The sequence below is a fragment of the Nesoenas mayeri genome (genome assembly GCF_963082525.1).
Source record: "Nesoenas mayeri genome assembly, chromosome: 2".
Lineage (NCBI taxonomy): Eukaryota > Metazoa > Chordata > Aves > Columbiformes > Columbidae > Nesoenas > Nesoenas mayeri.
The window spans coordinates 59,554,749-59,581,826 of NC_137543.1; the positions used below are offsets into that span (position 1 = coordinate 59,554,749).

Consider the following 27,078-nt stretch of genomic DNA (forward strand, 5'->3'; position numbering starts at 1 on the left):
TTGTTAACTGTGCCACCAAGGTTTAGTACATTTCTCTCTGCCCATAATAATAGCCTGTAAGAATAAATAAAGAGCTCTTCTTTTTCTTGTTGGTGTTTAGGATCATTAGGTAAATAAGCAAAGCTTGCAATATAATGAAATATGGTTTAGACCTATATTCCTTGTAGTGTTTGCCAAATGTCTGCAGCTTCTTTTTTTCTCTGAGAGCCACTAGATCTCCTTCTCTCTTTCTCTCATACTATCCTCACACCACTCACATAACATAATGAATTTTGCTTCCTATATTTTGTGCATACTTATTTTGGATTATTCATTGAAGCAAAACTACTCTAAAAGGGATTCTGTATTACTGTATTGTTCCTCAATTGTTAAGAGTGAAACTATCAGAAGGGTTCATCAGACAGAAAATCCTCACTTTCATCTGGTTCCCTAACTTTATCTTACCTTCCATCCACTAATCTCTTATTAAGTAATAACCATCACTGAGCTTCATCTGCTATGCTAGCTAGTCTGCTGCTGCAAACTCAAGCTAGCAACTTTAAAACTAGCTGCAGGCAGGTTGGTTTTTTTTTCCTTAGTTTTCAGACTTGTGAAATTTTTGATGTTTAGAGGTCTGTACCTGTAACAGTATTAACACATAGCTTTCTTGTCTTGGTTATCGTTAACATAAAACTTAGAAAATGTTCTGGTTCCTGTCTTGAACAGACTGGCAATATACAGATAAATGAGAGTTTTCAAAGTTCAATGTAAATATGTGATGTTTTACAGTGAGTTACTTTACTATGAGGTGGTCATACACCAGAGAATTTATTTTTAAAGTATCTCTGTAACTACAGGGATGATTAAAGGTTCGGTAAAAACCAATTCAGTATTATGATAGTTTTCAGTGAAACTTTTTATTATTTCATCAGTGCAGTATTTTTGAGAACATGAAAGATCAGACTGAAGTTGGAAAAAGAAAAAAAAGCCTATATTAATCATCCCTCTGGAACTGTGAGATTCTGACCATTTCAGGCACTTTTATATTAATCAACACTTTTAATTTTTTTAAAAATATTTACTTCCTTTCAAAGATTTTTATTTATGTATTTTTTAAAATAGAAATAAACACAACTCTTATTCACAGCTGAAATAGAATTCCTATCACCATTTTTATCAGAGTTGCTCTACAACTCTGTAGCAACAGAGCTGCTGTATTCAGGTATGGATGTTAAACTAGATGCATAAGAATATTCATCCTTGATGCTATTATCAATATGCTTTAACACTCACAAGAATTTATTAGATTTCTGATCAAATGAAAATGTGAAAAACATCTGCAGAAAATTTAAACACTACATTAAAAGGTCCAAATCTAGGTGTTCTACGATTTTTATAGAAAAAAATAATAATAATAAAAAAATAATAAAAAAATATAATATATATCACAACAAATTGTTGCAGTTTAAAGGGGTAGTTCATTTGCTTTCATCATGCATAGTCATAGAGGTTGGTTAACCTGACAGGTAGGTTAACCATAATGGGTCAGCACGATACATTGTAGTTTTTGGCCAGGAAAGGAGGTTTATAAGCAAAACCTCACTTTAGCCAAAAAGAGGTTCCTGCCTAAGCCTTTCTTGCAGAGGAGGGCAGACTTTCTCTAGTCATCAATGAAATACATAATTCTCTTACAGTTTCATATAATGAAGTCAAATACAGTGTTTGAAGTATAATCTTGTATACAATACATAAATTGTTTTACTTTGTTCATAAATGCTTGGCTGTTGCTCTCTGGATATTACTTAGGTAATTCTATTATATTCTATTACTTAGGTAATTCTAAATGCCATCTCTAGTGAAGCTAAAAAAGTACTAGCTGTGAATGTTACATCTGTTTGATCTGATTATTTAACTGCTTTTACTAAGAGGAAATCTACCTAGTCAAGAACATGTAGATGCATGTGTGAAAAAGGAAGGGCTGTCTTCTCAGCAGCAGTGCAGTACAGCACTTCTGCAAAGCAGAAAATCCTGCTTTCATTAATGTCAATGGGAAAACATCTTTTTACTTCAGTTAAACCAGGGCTGTATGCAGAAGACCTGTGGATGTTTCACTCTAAAATGGAATGGAAATTCAACAAAGTTAGAACAGTAGTGTGTATAGTTTTTTTTCTTGAGGTTATTATCAAATTAATAAAATCAGAATAAGCAATGAATCATGCTTCCCATATTACATATATACTCATGTTCTCTCTGGTCCTAGAAGTAATGTTAAGTTACAAGGCATTTCTTAAATTATGAAGCCACCACTGTACCTTGCTGACTAATAAAAAAATAAATCTTAAAGACTTCAAAGAAACAATGCACTTTTGTACACCTCTGTTTTTAGTAAATGATAAAACTTCTAACATGAACTGCAGAGAAAAAGTCCCATGGATGAAACAGAGATCTTAAAAGCCTTCAGCGCATCATGGGGTCCAGTTATGTTTCATTCTTTTGTTTTTGAGAATTTGGCTTCATCACTACCTCTGTACAATATCTGATTGTTTACATTGTGTGCAAAGAAGACAGAATGAGACTTTCTGTCTGCAAACAATGAAAGCTACTAATAATTCGTACATATATAAGGGTATAAGGGTGAAAACAGACTACTTGACCAAAGAAAGTTTGCATGTGTGTCTACACAGTGAAATACCAAGATACTTCAAAGCTGTATTTCCAGTACAACAATTATGGATTCAGGTGTAGGCCCCTCAGTGCTGTCTTTCTATTTGAAAAGAAAAAAAAAAAAAAAAAAAGGAAAAGAAAAAAGAAAAAATGAAAGCACACTTAGTGAAAACAGTGCCTAATTTTTTGGACAGTGCTTTTTCAATAATTGTTTCAAACTGTAAATAATCCTTTTTTTACAAATAGGGAAATTTAAGCATGTATTGATTTGCTATTTGACTTTTGTCAAAGAGTACAACACAGTCAAGGTCTATTGTTATAGTCATTAACCTACTGTATCTACTTCATCGATGTTTAATATTATTTATGGTCAGTTATGAGTTAAGTGATATTTTTTACCAATATAAATACAATCTGCTTTCATAGGTGTCAGAGTTTTTCTTGAGTAAGTTACCCTTACTGCTAAACAAAAGAATTGGTGGAGTTCTGATTTGGTTGGGTTTTGGTTTTGTTTTTTTTTTCACCCTAGAACTTTGTCCTACAAACTTACAAGAATGCATTTTTTTATCTCAAGAATTTCTGGAAGTGGGTCGGGCAATAAGAAAAAGACTGGGCCTTGATCAAGCTTTGGCAATGGCTATTCCACATCTGTGTAGTGCTGTTGAGGGGGTTGGCCATGCTATACCAGACAGTGATTATGAAGGGAGTTGGAGTTATTTGCTGTCCTTTTTCCTTCTCTCACATCCACACTTGACTACAACTGTTCTCCAGAAACTTCTAACAAATAGTAAATAAATGTCCTAGAAAGCACTGAAAAGTTGGAAACAGCTGAGAAACGGGAACCAAAACCTTCAGCTGAAATGAAACAGGACTGAATCATAATGCCAAGACTATCTACTCTTCAGTATTTTGTTTACTGCATTCTACATTTCAACTACAGGTGTTAACACTAGTTGCTCTAACATAAACATAATTTTTTTTACAGATGGAATTGGAATATAGAAGCTATTTCTTTTTTTTTTTTTAATTTAAACAATTTAGTCTTCTACTGAAGTAGCATAATTTTTAGGAGTTTGTTTCATTTTGGTTTTTTCCTTGTTAGCAATTCCTAGTCAAGTAATAGTTGTGTCTGTTCATGGTGTACTCAAAAAGTAATGTATAAAATATATTTTGATAGCTATTTCTTCTGGATGGAGCAAATTTCTAAAACATTAACAGTATTATTATGTTTATGTCATTAGATGTAAAATAAACTACTGTTTCAGTTTATTCATATAATTTGATGGAAGATAAATTAATGTTTTTCTTTGTCTTTTGTTTTAGGAGTGAAGCTAGTTTGTGAATCAAAACTCAAATTTAAACTCTGTTCAGAAACTAATGGAAGAGATGCAGGTTTTTGGGACCCAAACAAGACAACCTAATAAATTAGCTGGGGATTGCTTACCAGTTGGCCATCTGTGTAATTCAAATCTGTCATCTCAAAATTTCTACCCATGTTCATCTCATTACCCATATATGTATAAAAATTACAGCAGTGACTGGGAAATTTTTGAAGCAGTAAGAATTCAGGAGCTGGAAGAAGTCAAAGCCAGAGCTGCCCAAATGGAGAAGACCATGCGTTGGTGGTCAGATTGTACTGCCAACTGGAGGGAAAAATGGAGCAAAGTTAGAGCAGAAAGAAATAAAGCCCGAGAGGAAGCACGACAACTGAGAATCAAATTAGACAGTGTTGCAAAAGAACTGAGTATGCTTAAAAAAATAAATCAAGTTTTAGTAAGTGAGAAGGAAAATGTAGAAAAGATAGCTACTTGGAAAACAGAATTCAGTTGCCCAGAATTATCTTATATTAAAAAAGACCTAAACCAGTTAACATTTCTGGAACAAGAACCTCTGGAAGTACTGAGCAAAACCAACAGGATTCCTGGAGCAGAATACACAAAGAAGGTAAAGAATGGGGATTTTTTTTTAGTTAATGAAGAAGTGCAAAATTATAGATGTGTATCTGCAAATGGGATGTTTCAAAGATTTAGACCAAAATTCTACCTGATCCTCTCAATAGTAAAACCACTTTTTTTTTTTTTTTTTCCCCACCTGTATTCCTAATATAGAGAAATCTGGAAAACAATACCTTTCAAGTATGACTAAATGCTGAAGTAACTCTCACATCCAATAACTTCAGAGTATTGTTCTGACTCTAATGTTTTAAGATAACAGATTAGCTCTGTTGTCTGAATTCTCCATGTTTTGTGTACCTTTATTTTTCTTTTCTTTTATTTTTTTTTAGCCTTGAAAAAAATAAATGTATGTTCCCAGCTTCTAAAAACAGTGTAAGTCTCCCTTTACAAAGCCTCTGAAATGAGGGAAGAGGTGAGGCAAATTCTTCTGCAAAGTGGCAAGATTTTTATTTGGTGAGGAGTGCAATTAAGTTGTTAAGCAGAATTAACAATCAAGTTTGGGCATGGCTAAATATGGCTGGCTCCTAGTTCTATACAAAAGAACTAATTCATCAAAATGAAACTATTTGCTCATGTTTTACCAGTTTTAAGTCTATGCCTTGTCCTGCTTTATATAGTCATCATAGACAGCACCATGTAAAAACTATATTTGTTATTTGTCTGACAGATACTGTCACTGTAGAGGTAGGAATTACTTTTCCTACGTTGTAGGATTTTTTTTTGTTTCTACATTGTAGGTTGTAGGATATTTTTTACTTCAGTTCAATGAAAATTATCATGATCTTAGGCCTGAATGTATACTGTCCAGAATATTCACTCACTCAATAATGCACATAAATTATATTATATTCCTGTGAATTCTGAAAACAAAACTACCATAGTGTTAGCAGTGAGAATAAATTTGGCAAAAAAAAAAAAAAGCATGCCTTTCATATTTTTGGGCAGACAAATGGGCCATAGGAAGGCAAATCTATTTTAACTGTTTATCTTTCTCTTTAGTATAAAATAATTTAATGAAAACTGAAACTTTAAATATAGATGGAAAAGTCTTATCTTTTCAGGAGGTTCTGAGGTTTTCTGATGTAAATTTCAGGTATTCTTTTAAAAACATGAAAGAACAGAGTGGCATGAAATAAAACTGTTGGTAATCTGCTAAAATGAGATTAGCTTTTAAACACAATTCATCAGAGATTATTAAATTTAAATACATTTCTAAAGAAAATTAGTGTTTATAAGAGATATTCAGTCTCCTAATTAAGCTATAGTTTATTTTTAAATGATATTTTCTAATATTTTAAGTTATGCTTATGTTTTGTATGCAAAACATGTATCTTCAAAAGTGCCCTTCGTTTCTAACGAGATTCAAATTGGTATGTTGCAGAGGTAACTTTGTAAAAAGCTTGTGTAAGTCCATCACCTGCTTCAACATGACTTTAGAAGTTTAAGAGTTCTTAATGTACAGTTTCTTGTATGCATAAATTGTATTCCTGATTTTGTTAGTTCTAGATTCTGTCTTCACTGTAGCTATAGACAACTAATGATAATTGGAATCTATTTCTTTAATGAAGATCCATTAGAAATATTTTGGATATCAAAGTTGTCATAACAGTTGTGAGACATTACAAAATGACAGTGATCCAACTACAATGACTTTTTTGCACATTCTGTCTATACACAATGCAACTGTACAAGATGTTACTTATTCCTTTTTTTCTCCTTCATGGCTTAAATGTCTAGAAGAGCCTTGGTAGACCCTGCTGAAGTTATATTAAAATTTTCCCTTCATTTATGTTTTTCTTGGATGTCATATTTTCTGTTTTCTCAGGATGTAGAGTTAACCAAAGACGAAGGCAATCACAGTAAAAAAATCACTCCAAAGCCTCCTGATTCCTTTTTCAGTGGAATTCCCAACATCTCTTTGGAGGAACCTGAAAAAAGTTTGAATAATTCAGCTAAGACAATAGAGAACGATTTAATATATGTCTTGCGCTCACATTTGGCAGAGATGCAGAAAATCTTACAGAAGGAAAGAGAGTAAGTGCAACCAACCCAGTTGATTCTGTGATTCTGTGATTCTGTGTGAAAAAAAATCTTACATGAGGAAATCTCTATTAAAACCAGAAGTTTTTAAGGCACTTTCTAAACCAGATATGGTGATGTTCATATGTTCTCATTTCTAAGCTTTATTAATTGCTATTTAAAAGGCTTTGATAAGAATTTAGAGAGTAATTTCAGTATAAGGATTTTTTTTTTCTTGCTTAAAATTATTGAAAATCAATGTTTCCATGTTTTGTAAACATTTAAAAATAGTATGTGGCTTTTCTGTCATTTAAATAAGAAATGCTCCGCAGAGAACTGTTAAAAAATGTACAACAAATTAAAAAAAATATACTTACTAGTGATTTTTTATCAATCCAGTGATCTCTAATGTGTGTTATACTCAGTTACTTGCATGCATTGTACATTTTAATAAATTTTCATGTACTCTAGCAGCAGACTTTGAAAGAGTCTAAGTGCAGAATGACTAAGGCCATTTTTTAATTAAAAGCACATGAATGCAGCTGCAAAATGCTGTTTATCTTAACCTCTTCACCTGTAGTAAGGCCTACATCAAAAGCAGGTAACAGAGGAGAATAATGCACGTATTGTACGTTTGTTGTATCGTATCAAATTTACCTCACATAAAGAGTAAATGTGCATTTTGGTGGCCTAAAAATATTCATATGTTGATTATACACTATATTCCAGCACGTGATCTCTGTGTTGGTAGGAATTCCTTGATGTTTCATATAGATGATCTGTATTTAGCAAGACTGAATGACACCAAAAAGGCTTTCCAAGGGAACACATAGTTTGTGACGTATGATAGATGTAGCAGGAGAATTCAAGCACTATGTGACTGTAACTTCAAAACCAGCTGAAGTTAATTAGAAAATGAAAAGGAAGAAAACGCCCCATCTGTTGCAAATACATCCAACAGTTTCAGTTTAGAATTTATTTCCAGTCACATTTTTTTCACAATTGTCCTGTAGATGCCACAAGTCCAAGGTAAAAAAAAAAAAAGCCAAAATACACAAAACCCTTTAAATTCTTGACTAGTATTTACTGTGTTCTGTTATATGAATTAGATAGCTGTAGAAAACATACAATAATCCCAATAATCCTTTATTTGAATTATATTGCAGCAGATAACCAGAAGAATGTTTTAACTTATTAAAAAGAATTTAGATGCAAAAATCCCAAAAAGCCTAAATTTTCCAGCTTGTAATGGTATTTCATGTGAGTTAAAAACCTCATACCTCACATATCCATTCTCCTCTGGCTGAAATATTTAGAGTCCTAGGTACTTCATTTTTCAACAGTGATCACAGTATAGATACACGCATATATAAAACTTTACTTTTAGAAAGAGGATAATTTTTCAACTCTTATTTTTTAATCACTTCTTAGACAAAATAAATGTTGGTTATACCTCCTGCTTTTGGTTTGTCTATCCATGTGCTTCTCTAGCCAATTTGTGACTATACTTCAGAGAGACAGAATCGGCCATTTATTCCTAGATATATACTGACTATGGTATACGGTAATAAATTTACTGGCACATGGTAAGAACTGGGGCATGTCTACCCAGTGCAACACATGGCAGTGCCACCCTCAGGCAGCAAATGCTCACAGAGTAGTCATTTCCATGTAAAATGGGTACCAGTGTAACAACCCTCTCTCTAGGTCACTTTGGGCAACACTTCCCATGTTCAAAGATGTTCTGTAAGTAGAAAGTATGCAACTTAAAAGTATGAAGCGATTATTTTTGGCAGTGCACACAATAAATAGTTAGAAATAATGTTACTAGGATAAGCATTAATGTAGGCACCATTTTGTTGAGACAGCCTATGAGTCTTTGTTGGGCAAGCTGTCACTTGCCAGCTCAGAAAGAGCTGATCTGCACTGCTTGATGGAATGGGGCTTCTTCTGCTGAGTCTCCATCTTCATATTCCCAGTTTTTCCTCTTAGGGTTTTATCATGTTCATTTTTACCCCTGGATCCGATGGCTGCTAATAAAGACTATCTCAAGAATCTCACCCGTTTGCATTTTTACTTTTCTTATCTTGCATGGCTCTTGCTTAAGTACTTTCTCACAGCTTCTTCCTCACAACTTAGCAATTTTCCCAGTAAACTTGAGCCAAGGACACACAGCTGTTCTGCATCAAAAGCAAGCTTGGATCACAGACAGCTTGAACCCCAAGGCCAAAGGTTACCTTGGCAGTGAGTATAATCTTAGTCATACAGCACAGGATTTCTCAGCAGTTTTTTGGTTAACATACAGTTCTCCAGAACTGTGGCCACATCCCCTCCACAGTCAAGTTAGCTCATGCAGATCCAGTGTTTGGACTTACTCCTGGTTACCTGACAAGTCTCTTTATAAGATGTTTTATTTCTTCACCTTGAGAGGACCTATGCTTTTTGCATTCTGTTTAAAGCTGTCTTCAGTAAACTCAACCTGAAGCCAGGATCAGGCTTTGAAAAATATATAAAGAAAGGAGCTCTTATAATAAAATAAATAAAAAGACCTTAAAGTTTATGTTTTAACTTTCAGAAAACTTCAGGGTGGGATTCACAATGTAAAATCAGACACCAAAATTCTCTATTATACACCATGGTTTATATCAAATGCACATTTGAGGTCCCATGACATAAAGGGAAATTAAAGACCTTATGACTTGTTCAACACTTTGAAGAATCATTTGCCTAAGATAGCTATCTTTACTCATCTTTTGGATCAATGGTCTCATCTAAATGTCTTCTAGTTTCAAGATCTTAATTTGTTCCCTTTTGAAAAAGTCTGTCTTTGGTCTAGAACCAAACATCCACAAACTACACTGGTAATTGACAATATCACAGAGGAATTGCTTAGGACTGGATGAGTAGACTTAAGCAACAGAAACAGGAGGCTCTATCTGAGCATCAGAGATGACCTTTTTACTGTGAGAGTGAACAAACACTGGCATAGGTTGCCCAGACAAGTTGCCGAGTCTGCATCCTTGAAGACATTCAAAAGCCTTCTGGACATGGACCTGAGCAAGCAGCTCTAGATGATCCTGCTTTAATCAGGGGAGGAGGAGTGGGCCAGATGACCTCCAGAGGTTCCTTCCAACCTCAACCATTCTGTGTAATTCTGTGATTTAATTAGGCAATGAGTTAAAATAGATTACTACAAGATCCATTAAAAATGCTCTGATCTTGATCTTTCATTTAAGTAGTAGTAAGCTGCTTCACCAATCTCTGCTATGTTCTTTATTCCACTCTTTGTTTTATTTATTTAAATAGCAAACTTTATGTCGTCAGGATGATCTGTTTCATTTAGTAGCATCAGAGGTATCTGAGCTGTAACATAAAATAAAAGCAGTATCTTCTAAGTAAGCACTACATACTGGACATTCCTTTTTTCCTTTTCAAATTAGACCATTTCTAAGGACTTCAATGTATTCAGTAAAGTCAAGAGACTATTATTCAAAGTATTAAAATGTCATTTTTCATGCTTTCGCTTTCTACTGTGTTAAACATCCCTTTTAATTCTTCTTTTAGTTCCCTGATGAAGTCATACCACTGTTCCACTGAGATATCCCATTATCTTATAAGAAAAACTATCCAGTTGATATGCCTATCTTAGATTCTTTACATATACCAGAAGTCATCTTGCTCCACTTTGCTTTGTGATTGATGATGTTTATTTTATTACCATAATATTATGGGAGCCATAGGTGTTTATTAAAGTAATCTCTGCTGTGTGCTGTATCTATGCAGAAAAAAAGAGATCCCTGGTTCAAGAGCATTAGGTTTAGTTGTAAAAGAAGTGAGAACAAGATGATTCTTCACTCAAGTGAATCGTTTCATTAATGTAGCTGACATTGCTTCCAGGACCTGAGCCAGGACAGTCAGTGGTAACTGTTGGTATCTCTGTGCAGGCCTGCCGTATGCTGCATAGACATGCCCCAGACACACCTCACCACTTTGCTTTAATTCATTAAAGTTAACAAAGTTGTTGTGGAAGGTTAATTTTAAACAAAATATTCTCAGAATACAGCTATAGTCAGCCTGGCAATAATATCTTTAGTAAAGAGATTGAGAAATTCTATTAGCCTCAGAATAGAAAATAACTATGGTGGCATATAACAATTTCTTTCATTACCAGTATTACAAATTTCTTTTCTGCTATTTCAATATTTTTGTCTTTTCTGGTATAGCAGCCCTTAATACTTCCATTATCACAAGACCTACAAACTGTAAAATTTTCATCTCCCAACGTAATAGTATTTATGTGGTTTTACTGTTTTGCAGATTTAACATTTTTTCAGCATCCTCACTTTATGGGCTGTATACCTATGTTTAAGATTATACCTGATGGAATATTCCAGAATTTTAAACTGTGATTTAATTTCATAGAAATGTTAGAAATATAATTTGAAAGCTTTTATCTATAATTAAGAATTTTTTCATTCACTTTTAATTGTGTTCCAAATTCTATTTTGTTGCAAAATTGCAAAATGAGACATGTGTTACACAAATTTAAAATGAAATTATGGAGGAATTTCATAAAGAGAAATTATGAGAAATTAATTCTTGTCTTTGGAACTTGGCTAATAGCGTTTCCTGTGAAGAAATAAATGAGTTTTTAATTGGTCTCAAAGACAAGAACATCTGTAGTGCCTTTCCTGCTTCATATTTCTTTCAATATTTTCTGAATGGCTGAAAACATTTTAAATGGCTAGAAGACGAGTAAAAATAAATATCAAAATTCATTGTTTCATAATAGAATACCTTTGTCCAAGGAATCATTTTTTGCTCTTACTGGATTGTGTATCTTAAATATTTTTCCTAAATGTAGTAATGGACTTTATGCTCAAATAGCATTCCAGAGGCAAATGCTTAATGAGGGTGTAATACCTCTGAGCTAAATAATAAATTTTCCTAAATTTATTCTAGCATTTCCTTTCATGAACAATTATTTTTGGAAACATGAAATATCTATAGCATCTTCGGTTTCCGTACTATTGACATACTGTATACATTCCTTCTGTGTGTTTAAAATAATCTTCTGTCTGTATCCAAATAAAAGTGATACAGTACCTTTTCTCTGAGGATCTTCACTAACTCACCATGTGTTAGGCAACTTGAATCGTTAACTGAAGTCCATTTTCAAATTTTCTTCAGTTTATCCCCAAATTTTATTTCATGTAAAATTTAAATTCTGTACTACTGTATTTCTTTCATCTCTTTTGCTATTATTTTTGGTAAATCTCTTGGAATAGTTATATAATGACAATATAGGTTTTCAATAAAAACCAGATATATGATTGATAAAGGCAGCAAAATATAGCAAGCTATGAAAAGGAAATTCAAAGTAATTTGTCTGTTGTCACCTTCAAAAATATATAATGCTGACTTTCAAAATACTTTTTCAGAATGAATGTTTTTCTGGAAAGAGAAATGGAAAAGACAGAAAATGAATTATTTCTTTGGAAATGCAAATATGAAGAACTGAGACAAACCAAGCTGGAAAGCCTGAAACAGGTATGCTAGCATGGAGTAAGAAACAAAATTCAGACTTCTGGTTTCTTGGGTTATAACTAAGAGTAAAATCATACCTAGGGTTTATCAAAGTGATAAATCAACCAGTTTTCAACTATTTTTCCCCATAGGCTGGTGCAGAGGGTCCTGTCAAGGGTGGGTGGAGAAGCCCAGCCCTGGTGCAGGGGTCACATGCTGCCATGGTGGCACTGGTGCTGGAGAGCTGCAAGGGTGGCACTAGGGTGACGCCATTGTCTCACAGGAAGGGACTGACTGGAGGAGGCAGATGCTGGTGCTCCATCTCTGTGTGTGATGAGGGTGGTGGCCCCGATGTAGATGTTGCATAGATGAGGTTCTTAGGCACATGGTTTAGAGGTGGACTTGGCAGCACTAGTTTAATGGCTGGACTCAATGACCTTAAAGGTCTTTTCCAACCAAAATGGTTCTATGATTCTATATACAGTGAACCATGGTTAGGGTCCAGCTGGGCTTGTTTTCAGGCAGAAGGGACCCATGTGGGGCAAGCAGGTATATGGGAAAGGCCCGTCACTGTGAGAATGTTGTCCCTAGGCTACCAAGTGGGCATGGTGGGGGTGACAGTTTGGCAAAGAGCAGGGCAGCACCCTTAGAGGTGGTGGGGGCATCTTGAGATCTAGGCTGTGTCCAAGAGAGGTGACTTCTGTTTAGAGAGAGCCAAGTGCCCATTCAGGTGATGCTGAGGGAGAGCTGCCAGGTCTCATGCACAGGTCCTGCACTGCATCTGTAGGGAGTGGTGGCTTGTCCAGTGTTTTGCATATGAGAGGGGGCTGGAAATGTGCTGATGGCAGTATGAGACATATCAGCAATAGTGGTGGGTGTCCATGCCTACAGTATTTGCATGCTGGTTGAGGAAATATGTTTCCCCTTTTCAGCTGCAGAAAGAAGCAAACAGGCTGGGCAGGCCCAGGGAAGACAAAGGGGAGACTAAGAGGACCTTCCCAGGGTCCCCAGAGGTAAGAGGGTCTGAACCACATAGGAGGGGCAACCAGAGACTGAGATTACTTGCGAGGCAAATAGAATCCTGTAGTAGAAAGACTGGAAACCTATGATCTCCAGCAACTGGAGCATAGCTCTTTTTCCACATACAGATCCCCAGTTGCAGAATAGGTTCAACAGTAGCACAGGAGAATAAATGTAACAAGGTGGATGGATGATGGCAGAGCGGTGGATCTGGTCTACCTTGACTTCAGTAAAGCCTTTGACACAGTCTCCCACAGCATCCTCACAGCTAAGTTGAGGAGGTGTGGTCTAGACAATAGAGTAGTGACGTGGGTTGCAAATTGGCTTAAGGAGAGAAGCCAGAGTGGTAGTCAATGATGCGGAGTCTAGTTGGAGGCCAATATCTAGTGGAGTACCTCAGGGGTCAGTACTGGGGCCAATATTATTCAATATATTCATTAACGATTTAGACAAGGGAATAGAGTGTACTATCAGCAAGTTTGCTGATGACACTAAGCTGGGAGGAGTGGCTGACACGCCAGAAGGCTGTGCTGCCATCCAGTGAGACCTGGACAGGCTGGAGGGTTGGACGGGGAATAACCTAATGAAATTTAACAAGGGAAAGTGTAGAGTCCTGCATCTGGGCAGGAACAACCCCAGGTTCCAGTATAGATTGGGAAATTACATATTAGAGAGCAGTGTAGGGGAAAGGGACCTGGGGGTCCTGGTGGACAACAGGGTGACCATGAGCCAGCACTGTGCCCTTGTGGCCAGGAAGGCCAATGGCATCCTGGGGTGTATTAGAAAGGGGGTGGTTAGCAGATCGAGAGAGGTTCTCCTTCCCCTCTACTCCGCCCTGGTGAGACCACATCTGGAATATTGTGTCCAGTTCTGGGCCTCTCAGTTCAAGAAGGACAGGGAACTGCTGGAGAGGGTCCAGCGTAGGGCAACAAAGATGATTAAGGGAGTGGAGCATCTCCCTTATGAAGAAAGGCTGAGGGATCTGGGTCTCTTTAGTTTGGAGAAGAGGAGACTGAGGGGTGACCTTATTAATGTTTATAAATATATAAAGGGTGAGTGCCATGAGGATGGAGCCAGGCTCTTCTCGGTGGCAAACAATGATAGGACAAGGAGTAATGGGATCAAGCTGGAACACAAGAGGTTCCACTTAAATTTGAGAAGAAACTTCTTCTCAGTGAGGGTGACAGAGCACTGGAACAGGCTGCCCAGGAGGGTTGTGGAGTCTCCTTCTCTGGAGACATTCAAAACCCGCCTGGACATGCTCCTGTGCGACCTCACCTAGGTGTTCCTGCTCCAGCAGGGGGATTGGACTAGATGATCTTTTGAGGTCCCTTCCTATCCCAAACATACTGTGATACTGTGAAAATAAGATGTTGGCTTAGTCAGGGAACTGTTGGATAGGATCCCATGAGAGACAGCTCTGACTGGTAAAGGAGTTCACCAAAGGTAGTAAGTCTTGAAGTGCAGCATCTTCCAAGTGTAACAAAGGTCTGTCCTAATACTCAGGGTAGCAGGTAAATGTGTCAGGAGACAGATTTAGCTTAGCAGGGAACTTCTGGTGGAGTTCTTGATGCAAGAAAGCAATATACTTCTATACAGGATATAAGCAAAGAAAGGAGTAATTTAAGAACATGATCTGGTTATGTAGGAACAGTGTTAGAAAATAAATGTTCATTTCAATCCAGGTTCATGAGTAGAATACTAAGAAATATTTGCATTGCAGCTTTCAGGATTTAGCTTTCAGAACGATGGGTTGAGGACCTCTTAGATCAAAAAAAACCTTCAAAGTATGTATCTGTACAACTAAATATAAATATAGAATTTAAAATTTCCTATAAATGTCACATCTCAGATTTGGAAATAATCCAGGAAAATTAATTAGCTTTCTTTTCACATTTTGGAAGACTTTACAAGTAGTCTATTAAATTCCAAGTTCTAGTTATAAGATGGTGCATACAGAAATGGAATTTCCTTTATAGATTAATATCCATAGCAACAAATCAACATTTATCTGTCATATTTGAGTTCCTTCAGTTTTTCGTTCTTTATTTTCTGCTTGGTCATTAAGTAGGATTTTAGCTTGTCATGCTTCTGCACAACAGAGGAAGTCTAGATTTAGTTAATTGTTTTGGTTAAGAAATGTAGTCTTTATGTTTTATGGCACTGTCAGCAGGAATAGAACACTAAGAAGTAAAAATCTGCTAAGAGCTTGTAGATGGATAGATTCCAATTTTTATATATATGCATGTATATACTGGGTTTTTTTGGGGGGGAACATGCTGAATTGCTTTAATTGCTAACAGGAAGTGATATTTTGAGCATTCTGTTTGTTTTCAGAATTTATAGGACACATACATCTAGTTTTTAAATTACAGGAAAACATTGGTCTTGATGAATCTGACTAATGTGAATTAAATTACTTACATCTGTGGGGTCTTTTGTAAGTGAAAATTCTTTCTTTATTGAAAAAAACAGATCTTGTGTGTTGGTAATGAGTGTGTGAATGTCACTTACTATATATTACTGTGGAGAAGTGGTTACTGGAACACCACACAAGATTTTTGACAGGAAAAATATTGAAAGTGAAATTAAGAAAAGCACAGACATGTACTAGGCTAAGCATGGAATCTGATTCATATACATACTTCCAATATTAAATCACAAAGGAATTTCTAGATTTATAACAGATTAATCATTATCATTGGGGAACTGGACTGGATGATCTTTTGAGGTCCCTTCCAATCCCAAACATACTGTGATACTGTGATACTGTGATCTCTGGATTCTTTTCATATCCTTGATTAGGAGTTTTCAGTTTCAGTTATGAATAAATTAATCTGCTATTTTCTTTGGTAGATCACCTGAGACCCCACTGGGAATGCGTTAAAAAATGCTAACTTTGCAAGTGGCAGTGTCACTACAAATTAAACCATTTTTAGCAAGGGTTAGGTCTGCTAGCATTTTGAAATAAATTTTGTGTAAAGTTAGATGCTTCACAGCTGCCAAGATTTCACTATTAATGCTTCCAGTAACTAATTACTTTCTGTTAAAAGACAAGTATTCACTTAGCTTGGAACAAACTAAATATGCAAAGCCTTGGTGATCTTGATGATAATCTTTCTTAAAATTGATGCAAAAAATGATTAATTCTGCATCAATTCGGAAATTGTAAATAAGTTTTCAAGGTATTGAATTAATTAAAAAAGGTTTTAAAGGGACAATTTATGTTTGTCACAACTATGAGCATTACATGTAACTTTGTGCGATACTGGTGCTTAATTTGTCCTGTTTAGGTCATAAATTAGGCCATTTTAACAGATACAACAGGAAGTTACATTTAGTGTTGAAGCAGATTTTTTCTTTTTCTGTTATAAAAATTCTGCTCTCCCACTAAATAGTGAGGTAAGAAGCTAAGGTTAACAATAAGAAGCTTATTGTTCAAATCTTGATTGATGTTTAACAACACTCCGTTTGTTTGCAAGCAGTCAAATGTTGTCTCTTTTTACTGCACACTATTCTGTTTTTCTAAGAACGCTCGGAATTTCTCATTCATTTAGCTTCCTCTGGCCTTTTTTTATTTTCAAGTATTCTTTCACTAGAACAATTTCAAACCAAGTCCTGATTGGCTGCTCTTCTCAAAGATTATCTCCTCACTAGAGATTAGGTTGCCTTCAAAGGGACAGGTGTAATTCAAAGTATACTGCATACAGTCCTAAAATTACATTCGTCCCTTTGAAGGCAATGGCAAGGCTGATGTGGCACCCAGTGAAAATGAGTTTCACACCCCTGGATTAGGGTTTGAATTTTACCTTACCTGGGTGACTACATGGTGAAAAACGTGTCTTGGCTTTCTTTAGAGAACTAGTAAATTAAGGCTTTATCCACCAAATATTTTCCTAGGGAGCAAAGAGGAAGGGAAGTGCAGTGTCCCTACATTATATATTGTGTTTATTGTAGAAAAACTATGTTGTACTATCTAAAGCCAGTCTTACAAATTATTGTGAATTTGTGACCTGACAATACTGTCAGTATTAGAGATCACTAGATACATTTGGGACTTCTGGAGAGACCTATTTGTGAGGTTGTTACACAATATTTGGTCCATAAGATCACATCTTAAACTAAGATATATATGTCTACATTTCTTAGCTGTCAAAATCATTTTGTATGTACTGTCTAGTTAAAAAAGTTCACTTCTAGGACAGCTTGCAGCTCTTAGTGGGATACTAAGTCAACTAATATTTCCTATGCCTTGCTTTTCACATATATTACAAATAATCTATTAACAACTGTGAAACACTTTGTTGTTCTTAAAAAGGGGAAAGCAAATGCTCAGTACAAAATTATACCTACATTGTTGTTGTGTTTGCATGAGAATCCACAGAAAGGCGAAGATTAAGTCTGTAAAACCATTCAATAAATAAAGGGTGTTGACATCAAATACAATTCTTTTTAAAGTAATCTTTGTAAGAAAAACTAAGAAAAGAAGAACAAGAAAACTTTGACACCAATTACATTTCTAGTTGAATGCCCCTGGAAATGGGCTATCCAGTTTTGTCAGATACAACTTAGTTTACAGATCAATTAACTAACTTTACAGTCTGTGACACACAAAAAGTATATCTGAGTTCAACTAGTTAGGTCTTTGCATGCTTCATAAAACAGAGTAAATCCTTGGTGTGTTGCCCTGCTGTTTGTAAACACAGAACTATAGTTCTCAAGACTGTTAAAGTTGTAGGTTTTAGAACGCTCATTTAATTTATAACATACACAATAAAACATTATTGTTTAAATTCTTTGCAAATCTTTCTCAACATTTTATATCTGACTTAATAATTTCTAAAGGATGTGCTTTTCTAGTGCTTTAAAAGTTAAATAAGATGTACTATTTACAAAGCAATTTTACGTTATAATGAGAACAGTGAAAAAAATGCATATACTGCTATATTCCACTGGTGTGCACTGTAGACTTACAAATGCCACTACAGGCAGTGACTTCTGTGTTGTTTAAAATAATTTTCTGATAGCTGAAGTATAGAATGTGGCCTTATTGTACATTGCTCTCTGTGTTGGAAATGAGAGAAATTCATAGCCCAGTATGTGGAATAAGAGGCAAAAATTACAGTAATTGGTACTTAAAGCCTATTTGAATGTCAGTATCAAGAGAAGTATCATCAGATGAAGAGGAACACATGCTAAATTAGCATTTTGTAACTTTAAGCAGAGAGCAGAGGAAATATCTTTCAACATCTTTTAGAACACATGTTTTCTGTTCTCAATGTATAGGTGTTCTACCCTGTATATTGTTGAAATCTATATGTTGTTACTTAGGTGCATTACTTTCTTTAAGAGAACTGTAACAGTTTCCTGTTTGTTGTTACCCAAGTGAAGGAAACTCCACTGAGGCAAGTGAGGCCTCTGGATGTCCCAAGTCTTCTATTCTTACTGTAGACATTCAGATGTTTGGGTTTTTTTTGTTTTTGTTTTTGTTTTTTTTTTAATGGGACAGCATTTTTGGAGACCCAGGTTGTTAACAGTTAGTTCTTGTTAAAGATTCTGTATTATTTCCACATTCACATTTTCCAGAAATGTTTATTGTGAAATTACATTATAGTGTGAAGATGCTACAGATCTGCTTGCCTGTAATTGGTGTTTTCATTTATTTAGTATGTACACAAATCAGAAATAGTGATACTCTGATAATCTTACAGGAAATTTAGAGACATGTAGTAGGAACATCTATTCTGTCACATACTGTTTGCTTGAACCTAAAAATGCATTCTGACTGTCCCCTGAATCCTGTAGAAATCATAAAAATTACCAGATATAAAACAGTAGCCTTAGTGGCTATACTGGATACTTTGATTTGCTCTGTTTAATTACAACCTGAGATACACAGAAATATTGCATACTTTGCATAGCTATCATAGGAATAAAATGGTGTCCCAAAAAATTATTTTTTTGATGATTTTATAAGCTACAGAATAGCCAGTAGTCTGTCTGAGTGAGCTAAAGGAATCTTTGTAACATTTGATATCAGAATTTTCAAATATTGTTGGGCAATTTTCTGAAAACAATACGTGAATTACTTGAGAACTCGAATGACTGAATAGAGTGGAAGCCCGGTGTTGTTAATTATCCTGTGGTAAAATCTCATTATTTTTAGATTAGATCTAGAATTTGGAATGTTCCTTACTGGGTTCAGTCCTTCCTTTGTTTGAGAGGCTGGTATGATTTTCAGACTGAGTGAAACAGGAAGTTGATGATACCAAACATTTGACTTGTGGTTTGATAAAAGTACTGAAAAATTACTTTAGATATACACATTTCATTTTCATGTCTAAATTACAATGTCTAAATTACAGAGAGTATGAGAACAAGGAAAGAATTCTAGAGCATTGCTTAAGCAAGAATTCTTGTAAAGCATTAACTATCCTTTCCATTGTTTTTGTAAAACAGATACCAGTTCATATTTAGTGTTATCACTTGAAATTATATACTTAATGTGAATGTTTTTTCTGTCTAACAGAAAGTATAATTTGTGATGGTGCATAGCATCAAGGTTCCATTTGCTTGCCTGTTTTCCTACAAATGTAATTTGGAAAGTGCTGGAAAAATCTGTTTCATTGACTTTTTTTTTTCCTTATATTAGCTTCTAACAAGATATTTAAACTGTATTGAGTTGTACTTGCCAATATTTCTTGCATCTTAGTTATGTGTTTGGCAATGAAAATACAGACCAAGACCAAGGATGTTTATTTAGTGGCATTCTGTTACAACTGAAAGATGAAAACTCATTTCTGTGAGGAAATAACTTTAGAAGAATAATATGTGTGCATACTGAGACTTATCTGGGCATATTGCTTTTCTATGAAAAGCATACCACACCAAAGCTGTAACATTTGTAGAGGACCGTTTGGCCTGCTGGTCTGCCACCAGCAGAAGGTATAAACTGGTGAGGAAATGTTTTGAAGACAAGGGAGGAATATAACACACACTTGTATATATGTACTTTTGTGTTTATATACATGAAGCAATCTTTGTCCTAGAGGTTGGCGTTGCATTTTTAGGAAAAAAAGTTTTTCATAGCTTAGACGGAGAAGTCCAAAATAATGAGAAAATTATTTGTTAATAACATATTTGTGTGTTCAGTTCACCATACGGCCCTGTACAGAAATGAATTTTTTACAGTGTATAGTTTAACAAAAATCACCCCTAAAATATTTTATGGAATATGTATAAATATTCTGAATTTGCTCTTCAGGATTATGTTTGAGTATTCACTTATTTTCTTGTTTAAGTAAATAACTTGGTCTAAAATAAGCAGTATATTTAAAAAACAAATAAACCTGTAATGAATGACATGTAAGAAGTGTTAAAATGCGCAAAATTGAATTTAATGCCTGACATGTTAAAGACATTGAATTAAAGATACAAGTATTTTGTACCTAATGATGTAATAGTTTTTTGTCTATCCTTATCCAAATAAGGATAGCAATGTATCACAGAAAAAAACAACAACAACAAAAACTAATTTGGGGGGACGTTTAATCAGGAAAATAGCCTTAGATCTTTCTTTTACTTAATGTTTGGAAATAAAATGCTCTTTCCTAGGCATGACATTTGACCTTGCTACTAAAAAAAAAAACCAAACCTGAGCTAGCAATCTAATCACAATAGCCACTTGCCCACTTCCCCCCTTCCCCCTCACTAAATAGGGGAGAGAATCAAAAAGGAAGAGAGAAGCTTGTTGATTGAGATAAACACAGTTTAATAAGACAGCCAAATAACACATAACAAAAAATAAGACAGCCAAATAACATATACAAAAAAATAGAATATACAATAAAAGATACTCAATGCAATTCCTCACTAAGTCCTTCTACACTGAGCAGCTATTCTCAGGAAGAGAGGGAGCACCCTGGTCCCAAACAGGTGATCCTGGGGGAAGAGAGAAAAAGACAGAAAGGCCCAGAGGCCACTGCAAAACAGCAGGATGGCAAAGGCCAAACAAAAGGAGCTCCTGAATGGAAGTCAACTAAAACAGAGCACAACTGGAATGGGTCTCTGTCTCCCTAGCTGGAAAACCTGACTCCCCTTAAATATGAAGTATGATGCTAATCGCATGGGATATTCTTATTGATCAGCCTGGACAAGGTCTGCCCCATCTGTGTCCCCCTTTCTGGCTGCCTCACACCTGTGGGCAGAGAGCTCAGAAAGACCTTGGCTCAGACAACAACTAAGATAACAACAAGCTCTTACATTCTGTTTGTTCCAACTCAAAGACACCGGAAGAAAAACAGTAACTATGTCCCAGGGTGTTTATCCTCCTGTTCTCAAACTTAATCCAAACAATGACCATAATAGCTACAAAAAAAAGAACGATTTGTAACTGCATGAAGAAAATTAACTCCTTTCAGTCAAATCTGCACACCATGGAAACTAATTCTGTCACCTTGCAAGCTCTTCTCATAATGTAAATAAGAAATGCGTAAATGGTACTTTATTTACCCTATATATAACACCTTTGTACTTGTGAAGTTTCCATTGCAGAGTCAGCAGGACTGTTGGGAATATCTCTCTGTATTGAGTTGTAAGTCTATGCGAGGCATGAATACTTGTGAAAACCATTGCTCAGTAGTAATCTAGAGTTTCAGATTTACTATATGACAAATGGATTGATTAATTTTTTGCATTTTTGGAGGGGAAAACACGGGCAACTGGAATGAAGCATCTTGTTTTTAAAGGATCCTGTCATGTTGTATGAAAGAAAGAAAGTTCCTAAACATTTAGTGGTAGAATAGATGTAGCTTCATACCTGTCATCTAGGATATGGTTATATTCATACGTCTTTCAGAATGAATAGGTGATTGTGCTTCCGAACTTGTAACTTGTGTGTGTGGCATAAGAAGTCAGATTTACTGTTTAATTTTGGCTGCTGAAATGGAATTGTCTTTTGACTTCACTACAGTGTATACAAGAGAGTTGTACTGATTCCAGAACAAAGAAGTAGTACTTTCATGGGAGGTAGGACAAGAAGAGAATCAGCTTTTTTTTTCCTTATTTTTTTTTCTCTCTCACTATTTTTTTTTTCCTGTTTACTAAGTAATAAGAATTTTCCTCTTTGGTCTTTATGCTTAAAGAGAACAGTTTGGCAGTGAAGTAAGTGCCTTTGCACTGTAGCACTACATTTTCAGATTACTTTCAAACAAAGGATTCAATCTTAGGAAAAATTAATGAGCGTTTTGTTTGGATACGGTAAGAAACTCTCCCTGTTAACATCAGTGTTGTGCTGCCTATTTGTTTGAGCAATAACACCAGTGATATCTTGAAGTCAATGAGAAATCTGCTGATGTCAATTAACTTTGGATCAGTTCCTAATTTAAACTGTAGTAACAAGTGATTAAAAACTGTGCCAGATTATTCTTCAGGGACATTTGTAACTTCAAAACACCAAGTTAATATATTATTGTAGGTATGATTCAGATAAAACAGAAGAGGTGTCATGTAAACTGTGTGAAAACGGTAGTACTATTTCTACAGGCACTTATCAGCAGGCCCTTGAGCTATAGAAATAACCTTTATGTAATTACTGATCTAGATCAACTGACTGTATATTTCAGGTTCATATTCTGAAAGAAGACCTGGGTGGAGGTAACGTTCTATACCATATTTATCTGGAGTCTAAGCAACATAATGCTTTAAAATTTAATTGAATAAAGTCAATTTCTGCATTTCTTGGATCCTGTTGAACTTTTGGAGAGAAAGTAAGCTTAAATACTGGTTTAATCTGTCCCTTTTAGCATAGGCTGTTGTGTAAAGAGAAAGCTCATTGAACCAGAGCATGGCAACTTTTTGATATCTGGTATATAGTATGAATTACCTGCACTTAAATTAATGTTGATATAATAGTCTGGTATTCATCAAGAAGCTTTCATGCAATCCTGATTTTCCTGAAAATTTAACATTAAGTCCAAATAGACTTGCAAATTTTAATAAGTATGTTGGTATGGATTGTTTTGCCTACAGGAAAGTAATAATCACAAATTCTGGTGTAGCTTCACACTGTTTAGTATTCTAGTTATCTAAGATGTATTTGTTTTCAGAGATTTACAATTACAGCAAACATCCTATTCCCAGCACCACTTAACTAATAATTTGAAAAGTCAACAGTCCTCATCCGTAAGATAAGTGATCTTACATAGTTCCTGACAAATGTAGAGTGCTTTGACTATTGCTGTCGTGTTTGATGTATTGTTGGCATGATTCATTAGCAGTTACATCAAAAAGTGTACTGTAAACTGAGATAATTTTACTTAGATTTTCTATGCTTATCAATTAGCATTCTTGTAATGTCTTTAATATTATTAATTTAATAATTTCTGGTAATTTGGGTTGAACAGTGTTCTGATACAGTATAGGAAGTTCTTGAGACTGATGACAATTTGAACTTGCTTTGAGTGCTTCCAGTCATACTGATCACTGTTGATTTACTGTTTTGTTACAGCTCTTTTTTTTATCCATACATTTGGCTCAATACAGCAATATAAAGTCAGGATGAAAGGTTGGTTTAGAAAACAGTTGGAAACAGAGAGGTGTTGACCTTCTATATTGCAAAAACCCCTTAAAAAAAAAAAAAAAAAAAAGAGAAAGAGATTACCCATTGCACTGTTTAGTTTAGTTTTCAGGTGTTTTTCTGCAGTCATCATCTTTTGATAAATCCTTGTATTTTTTTTTAAGTAAAGATTATCATCTTCCTTTTACAGTGTTTATTAGAATAGGTCATGGCTTATTCTAGTTCCTGAATTAGTTACTAATAATAACTAAGAACATTACCAAACACACAGCGATAGGTAACTACTTGAAGCAAAGTGAGGCAGGCTGTTATAGTCTGGACTTCAATTAAATTTGTATGCTGTATACCTGTAAAAATCCAATTTTTAAAAATATTTTTCATATATTATAGATAAATCATCATTGTTCTGCGAGTTAAGACTAACAATTTGATCATATACCCCTTTGCATAGAATAGTAACTTATATTTGCTTCAAATACAGTCTGTATATATATTTCTACTCATAGGCATACAAATTAACAAACCTGTTCTTTATCTTGATGTTGGAAAAGAATTGGGTTAATCAGTCTCAGCCCTCTGAGGTGGTAGCCTGTGTTCCTTATTGTGGGAAGAAGTTTGTTGTATTTGGTTTGTGAAGGAAAAAAATCCAAAAAGCCACACCCTCCTCCTTTGCCCTCCCTGTGATAACAGCACTAGTAACAGAGGTGGACTAATTTCAGATCATAAAAACTCTTAATCTGGGCAACTTCAGCTTGCCATTGTAATTATACCTAGATGAAAAGGGAAATAAGCAGAGTTTAATAAAAGGTTTCAAGTGTCATAAAAAACCAGAGTTCTCAGCAGAGGCCTTTTATATCTTCTTTTGAAATATAAAGCAAAATGTATAGTATTGAACCTTTCAGAACCACTGTTGTGTTCTGTCATAATCGAATCAACTGCACGAAAAGCATGCTACTGTTTATAAAACAAACAAATCCTTTTGGTGTGAATGTCAAGAACTCCAGTTTTCCTTTGCTCAGTAGTGAAATATAAACATTAAGGTGTGATTATTATTTTTTTTTTTTTTTTAAGAAATTAATTTCAGGTACATTTCCTAGATTACTTTATTGTTAATTAATATGGAGATTTTTACTTGTTTAGTCCCTGCATTAAAAATTGAACCTCTCCATGCATAGTAGCAAAAGCATCTATGCACTTGTTAGCACACTGGAGTTCTCATTCTCCAGAGGAGTGATGGCTTGTCAGGTTTTGAGAGTTTTGGTTGATGTGTGTCTTTTCTAAATTTCAAGCAATAACCTCCAAGGGATTAGCTGAAATGTGAATTCTTTTCTTGACTGAGATTAAAAAACACTTTAAATTCACCAAACCCACTCTCTACTGTTCATTTAGATTGGTCTTCATTGTAACTATAATTATTATGTTCAGCTTCAGGCAAAAAACGAAACTCAGTTTCAGAACTAAGTCATTATAATTCCATCTCAAGTATCACTTGCATGTAGAAATCTAGCAAATGGGCATTTTGTACAAGCCATTTTTATGTAAGGTCATGATTATCATGCTTATCTAGGCATCGGTATTTTGCTACACATAACAGAAAACTCATAATTTGAAGACCTTGCATTAAAAAGTATGTTACAAATAGATGTCCAGTACATCAGAAGGAGTTTAGATTCAGTGTCTTTTCTAATTAAGGGAAGTACTTGAATCTGAGGTTCTCTGTCATTATTGAAAATATAACCTCAATATAGAAGGATACCTAGAGGATGAGAGGATGCTTAATAATGAAGTTAAGAGTATTTAGTTACTGAATTCTATTAGAAATGTTTTCTATTCATGCAGAAAGATAATTATTGTCTTGAATGAGTAATCTTTTCTGTCATGAGAACCAAGGCTTCAACTTCAGGTTCTGCAGTTAAGAATTACTCTGAGGGTCACTCTCTCCAGATCCGTATAAGATGGAATGAAAAGTGACTTATGAACAATTTCAAGGAACTGGGAAACCTTTAGAAGTGGCTAGTATGAAGAAGTATCCTAGACTGTATCACAAGTAGAAAGTTAATATTGGATAGCCTGAGGATCATAGCAAATGGGGAAGTTCTTAAGCCACGTAGTAAATTTGCAGAGTCAAGTTACTGAAATGAACTAGTGTAGCAACCTTTTGGTGCAGCCAAGTAAGGCCAATGTGACCTTTAATGTAGTTGTTGGTGTATTTTATAGCATGAGCATTATATTTAAAATACAGCAAAGCCATAGGAAGTAGGAGGGCAATATATCTGAAGAGTATCCAAACTGCAAAACACAGAACAGGTGAGGTTGTGAGTGATGCTGACAAAAGTTCTGGAGGTGTAGTTCTTTGTCCCAGTTTGAGCCAGAAGCTCAGGTTAGGATTGAACAGAAGATAAAGCTTAGGGGTGGTGTTAGAATGGGGCTGAAATTGAGTTCCCCAAGGAAAGTTAGGACAATCAAGAGATTTGAACAGTAAGGGCCTTCGTGGTGTGGGCCAGAGGTGCGGGTCTTAGTCACAGTCAGAGGTGGAAAATAAAATTATATTTGACCAAAAGAGAAAGCCTAGTAATGTTGTTGGGGGCAGAGTGAAGAAAAAAAACAGAGAATATTAAATGAAATTTGAACATTAATCAGTAATACACCCTTGTGGCAAAGAACGTTAATGGTATCTTGGGCCACATTATGGGGAGCATTGCCAGCAGGTTTGAGGGAAGTGATCCTTCCTCTCTGCTCAGCACTAGGGAGGCCACACCTGAAGTACTGGGTCCAGTTCTGAGCAGGGTCCAGTTCTGGGCAGAGTCCAGCAAGGGCCACTAAGATGACAAAGGGACCGGAGCACCTTTCATATGATGAAAGACTGATGGAACTGTGTAGTCTGGTGAAGGCAAGGCTCCAGGGGGATCTTACAAATGTTTGTAAAGACTTGAAGGGAAGTTGTAGAGAAGATGGAGTCCGGCTTTTTTCAGTGGTGCTCAGTGACAGGATCAAAGGCCATGGACACAAACCAAAACACAGAAGATTCTCTCTGAACACCAAGAAACACTTTTATACTGTGAGACTGATGGAACACTGGCATAAGTTTCCCAGAGAAGTTGCTGAAACTTCCACACTGGAGTAACTCAGATGCCTTCTGGATGTGGATCTCGGCAACCAGCTCTGAATGGTGCTGCTTGAGCCAGGGGATTTGGACAAGATGACCTCTAGAGCTCCCTTCCAACGTCAGCTGTTCTGTGATTCTAGAATGCTATTTGCAGAATGAAAAAGAGAAGATAGAAAATTGTCATTGGTAAGATATGCTCTACTTTTTCTTCAAGTAATAAAATCTTTCGGTTC

At 35.4% G+C, this 27,078-nt stretch overlaps 1 protein-coding gene across 1 annotated transcript in view; it reads left to right on the plus strand.

The window, feature by feature from the left end:
- Window positions 1-838: 838 nt before the first annotated feature.
- Window positions 839-27,078, plus strand: part of CCDC102B (coiled-coil domain containing 102B) — a gene marked incomplete at both ends in the record, with an annotated part of 40,823 nt that continues 14,583 nt past the window's right edge. Inside the window, 4 exons of the mRNA XM_080364147.1 lie at window positions 839-853; window positions 3,979-4,587; window positions 6,424-6,632; window positions 12,059-12,167. Coding sequence (XP_080220273.1) covers window positions 839-853; window positions 3,979-4,587; window positions 6,424-6,632; window positions 12,059-12,167 — 942 coding nt within the window. The remainder of the gene's footprint in view (window positions 854-3,978; window positions 4,588-6,423; window positions 6,633-12,058; window positions 12,168-27,078) is intronic.